The sequence below is a fragment of the Patella vulgata genome, chromosome 8, assembly GCF_932274485.2.
Source record: "Patella vulgata chromosome 8, xgPatVulg1.2, whole genome shotgun sequence".
NCBI lineage: Eukaryota > Metazoa > Mollusca > Gastropoda > Patellidae > Patella > Patella vulgata.
The window spans coordinates 8,846,612-8,860,541 of record NC_065886.2 but is presented as its reverse complement, the minus strand read 5'-3'; the positions used below and the strand labels follow the sequence as shown (position 1 = coordinate 8,860,541).

Below are 13,930 nucleotides of genomic sequence, written 5' to 3'. Positions count from 1 at the left end.
TCCTACAAAATTACGTGATGTCGTAATACGATAGAATGAAAGCGTGACGCCTACTGCTGACCCATACTTGTTTCAATTTCCTCCAAAATTAGAGTATTTTTCGGGTCATAAGTCGATACATGAAGTCTGGCATTCGTCTTATACTCCGTTTCGACTTATATTCGGAAGGTAAAAAAAATGACATCCCGAAATTTATTTGGCAGTAAACGTCGCTCTACCACAACGGGCGAGTGACACCATCTGCCAAATAATCGTATTCGACTCTAGCACCTGCTATCGTCTAAAACAATTAACTACTAACACTATTCCTATCGGGGGGGTTGGATGGCTGAATGGTTAGCGTGCGCGCGCTGTACCATAAAGTCTGTCATTGAGTCGACTGGCGTGGTTTCGAATCCCCGGTTGTACGTGGCAAGGAGTAGGGTCGCCTGTCCAACCTCGTGGGTTTTCTCCGGGTCCTCCGGTTTCCTCCCACTGCTAAAGACCCCTACACGCAAGCGAATTATTGAAATAAAGAAAATTATGTAAATAAAATTAAACCATATGTTAGTCCCGAAATGACCTAGTTTGTGTCGAGTGGACGTTAAACCCCATTTCTCTCTCTCTCTCTCTATTCCTATCGACATATTCGTCAACATTTCCTAGCGTACTTATTTCTTTATTTAAAAACATAAACCCCATTCAAAATATGATCATAAATCCGAGAATATGTCATCAAAATATAATCTTTTCCCCGACATTAGGCGCGTGAAATTTGTCACGTACCCATTTCATAAGTTCATGCGTTACAGTTATTGTACTGGTGGCTTGTTTATAAATGTCACATGGTTATAGACAGTTGGCCTGTTTATAAATGTCACATGGTTATAGACGGTTGGCCTGTTAATAAATCTCATTTATAGACGGGTGACTTGTTTATAAATGTCACATGTTTATAGACGAGTGACTTGTGTATAAATGTCACATGTTTATAAATGTCACATGTTTATAGACGGGTGACTTGTTGAACAATTTGGTTGGAATTTGGAAGTATGCTACCTCTTCAAGTAGGTGCTTTTTTAAAACCTCCAGCTAGCCCCCATGTTTGCTTGTGCTACAGAGAGGGATATTGGAGGCCAACATCTGTCTGACTTGGGTTAGAAAATTTGATGCCGTCTTTCGCATATGAAGTCATGATAATAATTAAATGCTTGTTTATTTTCAGGTAAATATGTAGGAAACAGACCAATTAAATTACGTAAAAGTACGTGGAGAGATAGAAATATAGAATTAGTGAGAAAGAAAGAGAAGGAGAAGAAAAGACTTGGATTAAGATGAAGTTCTTGTTGTTTTATTAGTGATGGAGGAGGCGGTGATGATGATGATTCAGAGACAGTGTTTAAGGAATTGTGCCACGAAATCTTACGATTTAGTAAGATGATGTTTCACCAAGAATTATTGGTGACAATCTCAAGGTGCTACAATCAAGAATACGGTAATTACACTAAAAATAGTGTGGTTGAAGTGTCTTTGATCACCATAAAGGCCTTTGTATAAAGGTTTTAATTGCTTTTGAGTTGAATGTGTTGTTTTAGCAATAAAACATGAATGAAAACAGTGAGAAGGTTGCGAATTGTGGATGCAGAGCTTATAAACTTTTATATTTGTGTGTTCAATTGACATTCTGCATACAGAGACGTACATGTATCTACTTACAGAATAGATCCCTGCTCTGAATGGTCGGCATATCCCAAAATTAATATACATGTACTATTTCCTAATGTGGCTCTACTCTGTTTCATATCTGTCATACACACAAAGACTTAATAAACCTTTTCAATTTTATTAAACAATTCACAGAATTCTTCAAGTATGCTTTAGCTGTGTTTTCCTCTAAATTCCTCTAGGAATCAAAATTTTGGTCAACTACATGTAGCTTAGTTCTCAAGCTGAGCTTCTTATTGACAACTTATAACACTGGGTCCTAGGTTTCCAACTTGTGGGTCGCTACACCATAGCACCTTTCGTGAGGTGGTGGCAGACTACACTGAAACTTTTAAAGAAAATGCTATATTTTCATGAAAAGCATATCAATCTCTGATCTATACACCTCTTGCCACATTTCCAATCGTCTTTCCTCAAGTTTTATAAAGGTGTAAAAATATAAGGTGAGGGGTCGTGACCGGGCCCCAAGTTCACAAACCATTCTCAGACATAAGTTGAGAATTTGCTCAACTTTCAATCACTGTTTATGAGAAATATCTTTGATTCAGAAACACAAAACTTTGCACATAGTTTATTATTAATGTATCTGATACATTCAAACAACAAAATTATTATAAAGGGCTATATTTTAGTTAAAATAAGGTGAACAAGTTTGAGTAAATTCTTAACTTAAGTCTGAGAATGCTTTGTGAACTCGGGGCCTGATGATGGTTTACGGAATGGTGTAGTCACCAACAAAAGGTTAGGAACCACTGCACTAGGTCATATGTTAATTCATCATGTAACTAACTCTAGATAAGATGTATGTTTATTCTGTTATTAATTTCTGCATTCTGAATGAATATTTTGATGTAAATAAACATGTAGTGTACATGTTACAACATGCTCATCCTTGTTTCTCGCAAACTTATTTCTATAAATAATTTCTCCAACCTCGTGGGATTTCTCTGGGTCCTCAGGTTTCCTCCCGCTGCTAAAGACCCCTACGCGCAAGCGAATTATTGAAATAAAATTGAACCATGTGTTGGTCCCGAAATGACCTAATTTGTGTCAAGTGGACGTTTAAAACCCCATTTATCTCAGAAATTAAGCTACATATGGAAGAAAATAGACAATTCCGACCCTATTTGGGGGGGGGGGGGTAGAGTAACCATAAACATAGTCTTTGATACGCAATTCTGTATCAGCATTTATTTAAAGCATTGATTAGCCAATTCTGTTCTTTTCCATAATTCTAAACATAACGTCAGACAGACCACGGAACTCTCATCAGAGGGGGCGAAGAGACGACATAAAATGAAACCCTCATCAGGGGGGGGCGAAGAGACGACAGGCCATGGAACTCTCGTCAGAGCTAGGGGCTCAAAGAGAGGACAAACCATGGAACTCTCATCAGAGGGGACGAAGAGAGGACAGATCACGAAACTCTCATCAGACGGGCGAAGAGAGGACAGACCATGAAACTCTCGTCAGAGGGGGCAAAGAGAGGGCATACCATGGAAGTCTCATCAGAGGGACAGCACGATTTACACAAATCTACCCAAACCCATCTTTATTTCACCTTTATTTCAACTCTTATCACAATAATTTATATCGATATTTGATATTATGGCCTACCAAATTGTCATCATAGCGTTTTTGTGTGAAATATGCCCCACAAATTGCAATTCCACGTACGTTTGGAAGTTGTAACCAAGGGACACAATACACAAGTGGTGCCCTTTGGTTACGATATCCAAACGTGTGTGGAAATCCATGATTCTGAAACAAAGGCTGCGAGTTTTGCAATACCTAGCCGTTGCTTCCTCAGTCTGAAATTCTCAAACTTTTAGGTAGTTATCCCCCATTACCGCAGATACGTGTTGACAACCGTTGAAAACCAAATAAAAGCAACCTTACTAGCATAATGAAAGAACAAAAAGTAAATTACAAAGGTTTGGACTAAGATGTGAAGTGGGTCATAGCCGAAAAGCAAAAAGATCCAGCAACCTTAACATTGAACGAACCTTGGACTTTGCAACTCGATTATCACAGCTAGACATTTCAGTTGGAAAGCGCGCGACCTGATATTCGCAATAAAATTTTGTATCGAAGAATCTGAGAGGTCCCCGGGTGGGTCAGGAACCAATCGAAATTAGTGCTGAAAAATGTAGGGTATTATGTGAAGGCCTTGATAAGATGTACGGGGTTGAAGCGAGATCAAGCCTTCTATTGAACAGAACACAGTTTTTTTGGATACAATCACTAGTTTTATTCTAAAAGCACGAAGTTTCGACAAGTATCCTCTTATCATTATCATTGTGCTTGATAACGATAAGAGGATATGTGTCGAAACGTCGTGCTTTTAGAATAAAACTAGTGATTGTATCCCATAAAAACTGTGTTCTGTTAATGTGTTTCCGATCACTAAATGCCATTTAAGATTTCCTTTTATTGAAGATTGTGGAAATCACATTTGCACACGAAAACGCTACGTAAGCACTGTACCGCGTACGCCCGTCTTCATTAGCCCAGTCGATGCAGAAAAGTAGGACGTTAAACCCTGTTTCATTTTGTTCTATTTCAGCCACTTTGCACCTCGCCTTTGAAAAATTATATTTTGTTTATAAATTGTCATCTCATAGGATAACTTCATGTTTTTTCATTATATCCTGAGCTATTCCGTTTTCAATACAACTGTAAATATTTATATATCGGTAGAATCCAGATAGACGATCTATTATTTGAGGGACACGACCGCGTTCTATCGTGTATCAGTTTTTAACCAGATTGTTAACCACAGAGTCTTCAGACTTAATGTCATTAATTAACTATTGTTAAGGGCATCTGAATGGTTGTACATGTCGTGATTGTTAGAACGTCGGGTCCATGGGCAAATTATAAAAATTATTTTTAAAAAATGCCTTATGTGGCTCTACATTTCGTAATTTATATGATATGAAATGATACCAATTACGTGCAAGATTAATATCTGATTTTATTTCGAAAATATTGTACAATATAAAGGCATAAAAAATAGGATGCAAAAACAAGCCAAGTGGGCTTATATTAATTTGATTCCTTCTTGCGGGTTTGTCGCTAAATAAACAGTAGTCGATAATTGATAATTTGTCGGTCAGTACCACCCTACAGGTGAATTCATCGTTGATAATCTGTCGGTCGGTACCACAGCACAGGCAGCGGTACACCATCAATAATCTGTAGCGTTGTCTCAATGGAAATCGCCGACATGTATTCTTTGGTTATTGACCTTGTCCCTTTAAGTGTCAGTGTTTCTCACCAGAGCTGTTGCTGTGAATCAAATGGCCAAGTACGTTTGCAAGCCTATCCGTAATCATCATCACCAACCAAAGAAACCATCTCTAAATACTGGTTTGTGTAGTTGACCGTTTTTTGTTTTGTTTTTTATTTCACATGTACATTTGGCGCCTTTTTACCACCTGATAGAAATGTCATTCTTCTAATCTGTTAATGGAACAGGTCTCTCAATCCCAACAATTAATCTCCCATATTGGACGGCTTTTATGGCATATTCTGTTAATAAACCACAAAATACAGACATTTATCGCTATTTAAATGGAAGAAAAATGGATTTACGAAAGTAAAAACCCTAAAGCTTATAATATAAATGTATCTATATAGATGTAATATTGATGTGTTTTGTGTATAATGGTTTTATTCAGCATTATGACAGGTTGAGATTACCTGGATATCGCATTGTGCGTTTTTCTTCTGTTCTCGGTCTTTTATGTCATCCACTCGATAAACCTAATCGTACTCCAACTTTCTAATTCGGTCTGTTTGTCATCAAAAGAAGAGCGTTTCGTCCTTTGGATGGGACTTACATTGAGGTTCCATGTGCACGTTGTGTTATGAACCCTTGGCGGTTGGAATCCAATATAAGAGCGAGTCGTAGCGCCGCTCTCCGGACAAAATGTCACTCACAGCACATTACATGGCGTATGCCCACCTGCATTAGCCCGATTTATTGCGGGCAAGTAACACGCTAAACCTCATTCCATTCAACCTGAACATTTTGATTTGGTACTAAACATATTCCTACTGAAAGGAATTGAGCCATTATTGGATGGATATTCAAATTTTGAATTGGTACTAAACAGTATGACGTTAAACCTCATTCCTCCTGAAAATTGTGATTTGGTACAAAACAGTAGGACGTTAAACCCCATTCCTCCTGAAAATTGTGATTTGGTACTAAACACTAGGACGTTAAACCCCATTTCACCTGAACATTTTGATTTGGTACTATACTATTAAAATAGACAAGTAAAACACGACTGATATCTAGTCAATCTAGTTTCAGTAGCTAGGATCCCTTATTATCAATTTCAAACTCGGGTGATTTCATAAATAGTTGATTGTAAAGGAAACACTGAACAAGTCCTTATCAGTTTTAAATATTAATAGGACTACTTTCTGTATATGCCCACATATTTTAATAGGTGCGTATTATGTCGCCATCCTTTCCATCCATCTGTCCGTCAACAAGGTGATTTTGAAGGCAATAGGGTCTACGTGAACCACTTGAGAAGTGCTTTTTAAGATCCTCAAAGTTTTTGGGTATAGCTCAACGCGGCGAGAATATGCATTCACTTGATACACTCACTCCGTTCATTCGACACCTCCCTCTCTGTTCGGATAAACTAGTGATTTGGCGACAGACGGTATCTGGTAAGCTCTATTTATCTCAACGATCAGTGCCTGAAATACTGCCATTCTGCATTTCCGGCAGCCTGTTTTCAAATAATTCTGGGGAGGCCCCCTACCCCTAGTTGAAGCTCGTGCCTTTGCCTCCTTAATCTTGGACTTTGCCCAGCTTTGCCCCTCCAACCACCGGCGAACGGCGCCGCCACTAGTCACGAGAGGTCGTTCCGGGGCCAAAAAACCTCGTGAACACGATATTCAGTGATGGAGTTATCTCCCCATTTGAAGAAAATCAGGTTAGAGCAACGGTTGCAACAGTTTTTGACCTTTTTTGTTTTCGTCAAATTTGATTTGAAACATCTTGGTAGTGAGGGACTAATGAATTCTGTCGCAGCAAAGAAACTAACAAAGATGGAAGCTTGCAAAGAACCTGAACGTGAGGGGGAAGCCACGATGACTCAGTGGTTGTGGTTCTCGTTCACTTACATGGTGTTCATGGATTCGATCCCGGAGCTGACCGAGTAAATTCCTGTGGATTTTCCAGTCTCGTTTCCTAGAACGGACTACCTGGTAAGGTACACAGTGTCTAGTCGATCCGAAGAGACAAAAGTCACAGTATTGCGTTGCTGTAACTAGCTGAGGGAAGTGTTCTCAGGGATGCTGTAAAACTGTAAAATTCACGGACAATGTATATCTATTTTTTATGGTCGACAATGTTTTCACGCCCCCCCCCCCCCCACACTTAGTTACGGGCCTGGAAACAACACGATTTCCGCCTTTCCGACAGGTGTAATACACGCGAATCTCGTCAGATGTAATAAACAAGATTTCCCTCATCTACAACGAACAGAACGCGTCACTTAAATTGTAATAAACAGGATTTACGTCAATTGTAACACGTATTCCTTCTGTGATGCTGAATATCTTGAGTTGCTATGGTTATAATCTACAACTTTGTGCAACTGTAGACTTCCATGGCATACACAGTACCAGATCAAACACAATAAAGGGTATCAAAACATACACAATAAAAAATGATTGGCCATACACAATAAAAGGTATCATCCCATACACAATAAAATGTATCAGATCATACACTATAAAATGTATCAGACCATAAACTGTAAAATAAAAGAATTAAGGCCACAAAATAACAATTATCGGACCGTACAAAATAAACGGTATTGAATACGCCGATGGTATTGAAATACCAGTGCAATCATTGATTGTCAGTAACAATTTATAACTTTTGTCGGGAGAACATGCCCCTGAACTCAATTTAAAATCACCCGTTTGGTCATGGAACCTGATCTTGAATGTCCTCAAACAGCGTGCCATTACCGAAGAGCGAGCCGTGGTGTGATTCCGCTGAAGAAATTAACTAAATGTTAGAAATTTTTACTGCGCATTCGTAATACGCTCAAGGTATTAAAATATCATATTACAAAAAATATCGAGGACTAGTGAATGGTATGCCCCCTTTAATATTGTTTCTAGAATGGTATCCTCCCTTTAATATACTGGAGTCAAATAATGATTTGAGGACACTAACGATGTAATCACCCGGTTCATCGCTCTCTACTAATTAGATTGGTCATAACAAATTAGAGCCCCGGGACTAATAGGCTAATTAATGGCTAGGGTAATTGTTTGACTTTTGTTTTGTCATCACTTTGACCATTGTATTAATTACTTGTCGATAGTTTCAGCTAGCCTATACAGCTATTGAACACGACAATGAGGCGATACATGATATTGTCCATGAAAAACGGTGGTGGGTGTGTTAAACCGAATTTCATTTCATCTTTATTGTTACACTGTGACTAAGAAATCTCGAAATAACTGACTTTCAATTCCACGTGTATACCATTATATTATTGATGATTCCGTAATCTCCAACTTCAGTTAAGCTTTTCCACCGATGGCATTGAGAAACCATTTGACGTAAGCCCTCCCAAGACAAACGTTATCTGAGATTATGAGGCTGTCTTTTTTAATTCTTGCGTGTAGGCTTGCTAATTAATTGTCCCCCGCCTTTCGAAGAAAGCAGGGGACTATTAAAATGGGTTCGTCCGTCTGTCTGTCTGTCTGTCCGTCCGTCTGTCTGTCCGTCACACTTTTTGGGACACAATAACTCTCTTCCTAATTGAGCTAGAATGTTCAAACTTGGTGTATGTGTTTATTAGGTCAATGCCTTGATGGAGTTCGAAGATGAGCATTTTCCGCTTAGGGTAAGCAGAGATAAGCAATTTGATTGGTTGATGCTTTGGGACACGATAACTCTCTTCCTAATTGGGCTAGAATGTTCAAACTTGGTGTATGTGTTGATTAGGTCAATGCCTTGATGGAGTTCGAAGATGAGCATTTTCCGCTTAGGGTAAGCAGAGATAAGCAATTTGATTGGTTGATGCTTTGGGACACGATAACTTTTAATTGAGCTAGAATGTTCAAACTTGGTGTATGTGTTTATTAGGTCAATGCCTTGATGGAGTTCGAAGATGAGCATTTTCCGCTTAGGGTAAGCAGAGATAAGCAATTTGATTGGTTGATACTTTGGGGCACGATAACTCTCTTCCTAATTGAGCTAGAATGTTCAAACTTGGTGTATGTGTTGATTAGGTCAATGCCTTGATGGAGTTCGAAGATGAGCATTTTCCGCTTAGGGTAAGCAGAGATAAGCAATTTGATTGGTTGATGCTTTGGGACACGATAACTTTAGTTCTAATTAAGTGAGATTGATGAAACTTGGTGTATAGTTTCATTACAGTAATACCTTGACTAAGTTTGATAATGAGCATTTTCTGCTCAGGGTAAGCAGAGCGATACGCAATTTGATTGGTCGAGACTTTGGAAAACAATAACTCTCCTACTTTGATTGTTAGACTATAAGTAAAGATATACTGTTTGATTGTTCAATACTTTGTAAAAGATAATTTGTGATAAATTTATATGTGTCCTCTAATTATTTTCCTATTTCGGCGGGGGACATCAGCCTCACTGTTGGCTTGTTTTAAATTACAGTTGAAGTAACTTGCAGTCCAGCAACGATCCGGGATTCATTCAAAATGGAAACAAACTCACGTTTATTAAAGATACATTATGGGAGATAAGATAAAGAGATGGCAGTTCTCGCTATAATAGTTAAAAACTAGATAGTGTAAAGGTAATTTGCTGAAAATTTCAGTCAAATTGATACACTATGAGCCGAGAAAGAAGCGGGTGAAATTTTTGCATAGTCTCGGTCATCATTACTAAAATCATTAATATAAACAGCATAGTCTCGATTATCCACTTTTTTTTATTTAAAGATACATTATGGGAGATAAGATAAAGAGATGACAGTTCTCGCTGTAATAGTTAAAAACTAGATAGTGTAAAGGTAATTTGCTGAAAATTTTTGCATGGTTTCGGTCATCATTACTAAAATCATTAATATAAACAGTATAGTCTCGATTATCCACTTTTTTAAAATTTAATTATCAATGGCCGTTAGCGGCATATAGGAATCTAATCCAGCCAACATGGAAGGCTAGCCTTGACATCGAGAGTTGATTATGGTCTAGATAAGTTAATTAATGTCTAATTTATAATTTAGATAACATTTCAGGCCTAAAGAAAGACTTGTAATAAGCAGATTTTGCGCTTGCATAATGCATGTTTAATTATGCAACATGATCGTTTGCAAAAGATAGTGCATACATCTAAATTCACAGAAGCAATGGTATTGTAATGGCACTATTTATCATATTTATCACTTTTACTAGTCTAGCTACAATACTGTAGCCGTGCCCTGTCTTATCCCCGGCTACAATTGATACACTATTCGAGGCTTTGCGCAAGTAAAATTAGGATTTTGTTGCAAATTTTCAACACATATCATCATAGTTTGCATGGAAATAAGTAATTATGTTACAACTAGTGAAGAGTGGAACACTGAAATCTTAATCGTATCTTACCGAGCCGTTCTTCTGTATTTTCGAAGGTGGGGGGGGGGGGGTAGATGTCCGACCGAATGGTTAGCACGTGCGCGCTGTATCACGAGGCCTGTCATTGAATCAACCGTCGTGGTTTCGAATCTCTGGTTGTACCTCGTGGATTTTCTCCGGTTTCCTCCCACTGCTAAAGACACCTACGCGCAATTTGAAATAAAATTAAACCATATGTTAGTCCCGAAATGACCTAGTCTGTGTCGAGTGGACGTTAAACGACATCTCTCTCTCTCACGTGATTCTTGTTCGGCGGCCATTTTAAAATGAACAGAAATTTCGCCAGTAACTTTTTTGTAGTCAAATAACTACAAAACTTGCGCCTGGAGCAAGACGGAAGACATCAGTAGGGGAACCATTTATGTTACTAGTCTAGCCCCCCCCCCCCCCCACAGTGGCTCCTATTCCTCCATTTTAGCCGTCCGTACAATGAATTATACTCTGACTACTGAGCCCCCCCCCCCCACCTCACAGTGACTTATATTTTAATCGTGCATACAATGAAATTTAACACCTATACTAGTCTAGTACCCTAACCATCGAACCTGCATGTATACTCTGATGCCTCCAAGGTCTTAAGGAAAAACACTAATTTTAAAAAGGAAGTAAGCCTACTTAGTTTCTCTTCTCAAAGGCTTTTAGTTCCAACCATTGGGGGGGGGGGGGGATAGATGGCCGAATGGTTAGCACGTGCGCGCTGTATCATAAAGCCGGTTGTACGTAGGGTCGCCTGTCCAACCTCGTGGGTTTTCTCCGGGTCCTCCCACTGCTAAAGACCCCTACGCGGAAGCGAATTATTAAAATTAAACTGAACCATATGTTAGTCACAAAATGACCTAGTTTGTGTCGAGTGGACCATAAACCCATCTCTCTCGCTCTCTCTAACCATTGAGTGGTTCGTTTATTGATGAAAATCCCCAAAAGAGCTCAAAATTAAACTGGTTGGCCTTATATACACAAATTTTCTTCAAACTACACGTGAATAGCCGTGTTGTCCTGATCTTGATTAGAAGGAAGTGAATGACGACCGAAAGTTTAAGATCCTCAGATATAGAATTCCATAACAACACATGCCTGAAAATTGTGAACATTATTAATACGAGAAGCTGTTTACCCGATACCATTGACATTATTAGATATAACTTTTGTCTGTTTTCATTTGTTAAAGTTTTTTTGTTCATTAGCCAATGATATCAGCTTTACACTTCACCTTTCTCAACACGAGACACGTCGGGTCAAGAGTTGGCATTGACATACTTTATCTAAGCATTATTGGTAAAAGCTTAATGATAAGGCCAGATTAATTTTTCGTCATAGGTCACGATGTAAACAGGGCTAGCGCTAATCCCAACCCTAACCCTACCCTAGTCACAATGCTTACCCTAACCCCAACCTACATCTCAACGGCCTTGACAAAAATTGAGCTGGCCTTAACAAATAGATTTAGTTTAGCAGGATTGTGGAAAAGAAACAAACAACGCACAGATTTGTTTTAAATCAGGACATGTTCCGAGACGAACGTATGCCACGGTTTAACTAGTCGTTCGGGTTAGACAGAAAACCGGGTTCTACCCGTGTACACGGAAACGAACCCTTGGCAGTTGGAATTTGAAGGAGTGAGAGTAGGCGGAAATACCGCTATAATGGTGAAATAACCGCCCATGCGTTGTATACGTAACCACCGTCTCAATACGGTCGAAGTATTTTAACTGAATTTGACGAGACTTTTAAAACCCATCACGAGTTCGTGGACACGTCGCTATCTGGACGAAATAGTCGTCATTCGGTCGTACAAGTAACCACAAGTATTTATCTGGACGAAATAACCGCCCTCACGTCACCCACGTAACCACAGATAGTTGTCTCATCTGCCTATGACAGGTCTTTCAGTGGGCCTAAAATGTTATATAAATTATTGATTAGACATTTATTAACATGGCAAGACAACAATCAACTCTCTATATCATAGCATGACTTCGAATCTAAGTAGATTAGAACAGTTCGGCTATTTAATGATTTAATTTTAAAATGGAGACGCGAGGCCATGTTTAGATTATACCAGTACGGTCGTTACGATAATAAACAATCAATGCACACATCTTGTTAAAACTACAAACAGTGATAACTTAGCTCAGAATAAAGTAATTTGAATGAAATTTTCAATATATTCATTTTACATTATCTATTTTAAACTACTACAGCAATAACGACCAGCTTACATAATGAATCTTTCCCTCATTCATATTCCTGAAATAAGTAGTAAACAATAGCGGATATGTCCTGGTACTTTACACTAACACACATCATAAAGAGTTTGAAATGTCCTGTCATTTGTTCCACGCCATTAAACATGTTGGTTCAGTATTCCACTAGATGGCGTGTACAGTGCATAAAATGGCGACTAATGGAGATTTAATCGGCAGCCTATTAAACATGGTTATATCGTGCCGTGTAATTAGTGACTATATGTTTTCAATCAATGCCAATAAAACCACCGGATTCACTTCTACATGTAAATGTTAAAGCTTGTTGTTAAAGTCGAGTAACTCGTTCAAAAGCATCTTAGTTATTTTTAATAAATTTACGATAAAATAATGTATTAACTGTCACGCTAGCATGCATGAAAACGAATGAAATGGGGTTTATCCTCCTACGTTTTAGCACTGAGTGGGATAATAAAACGGGCATTCGACATTCAGTTTGCTAAGGGGGGAATTTGCAAGGACAGCTGCGTTTTCGACCTCGGTTTTTTAAATGTCTCATACGAAGGACTAGGCACCTTTTCTTGCCCGATCCTCCTTTCTGCACGCCAGACAAGGCTGAAAAGGCGAGAGAAACTTTCTTGGTCAACACGTGAATGAAACCCGGGACTTCTAGCTCCTCTCTTAAAGGGACAATAACACTCTTGCTGGCTTGAAAGAAATAAGAGTTTAAAGGGACAATAACACTCTTGCTGGCTTGAAAGCTCCAGAAAATAAATAATATCTCTATCTAAGTACTAGATGTTTAAGTGCCCTACCTGTTGTGTAAATTATCCATTACATCCTATTTTACTTGTCCAGAGGGTTCGAAAATATTTTTAAATCGAAGTTTCATTTGAAAAGGTTTACGTTAGACGTTTCAAACCATTATGTTGAATTTTTCAAAATTTTTAAATAAGGTGTGTTAAGATGAAATTTGTATCATCAATTAATTGAAATATTCTAAAATAGTACAATTTGTTGACCAGAATAAAGATTGGGACATATATTTCAGTTACAACAAGAGTGGTATTGAGCCTTTAAATAAAATACAACACGTTGGTCAATATTCACCATAGAGACTTTTGGCAAGCGGATTTTTCCCATCCGTATCCCGTATCCGTATCGTATGCGTGATACGTTGCGTCAATGTAGTTTTAGAGTTTTGGCAGATTTTAGCAATTTTTGGTTTCACTAATGTATCATTTCAGAAAGTTTAGCCCGTAGATCAACCAGTATGCAGACAGGCGGGAAAAATATGAAAATTCCGAGAAAAACCCATCAAAAATAATGATTAAATTCCAGTCGTTATCACTGTTAAAATCACGTCAAATA

The 13,930-nt window shown here is 38.4% G+C and overlaps 1 protein-coding gene across 1 annotated transcript in view; it reads left to right on the top strand.

The window, feature by feature from the left end:
* Positions 1 to 2,585, top strand: part of LOC126830988 (RNA-binding protein 42) — a 41,269-nt gene extending 38,684 nt beyond the window's left edge. Inside the window, exon 5 of the mRNA XM_050561598.2 lies at positions 1,205 to 2,585. Coding sequence (XP_050417555.2) covers positions 1,205 to 1,317 — 113 coding nt within the window. The 3' untranslated portion in view covers positions 1,318 to 2,585. The remainder of the gene's footprint in view (positions 1 to 1,204) is intronic.
* Positions 2,586 to 13,930: the final 11,345 nt, after the last annotated feature.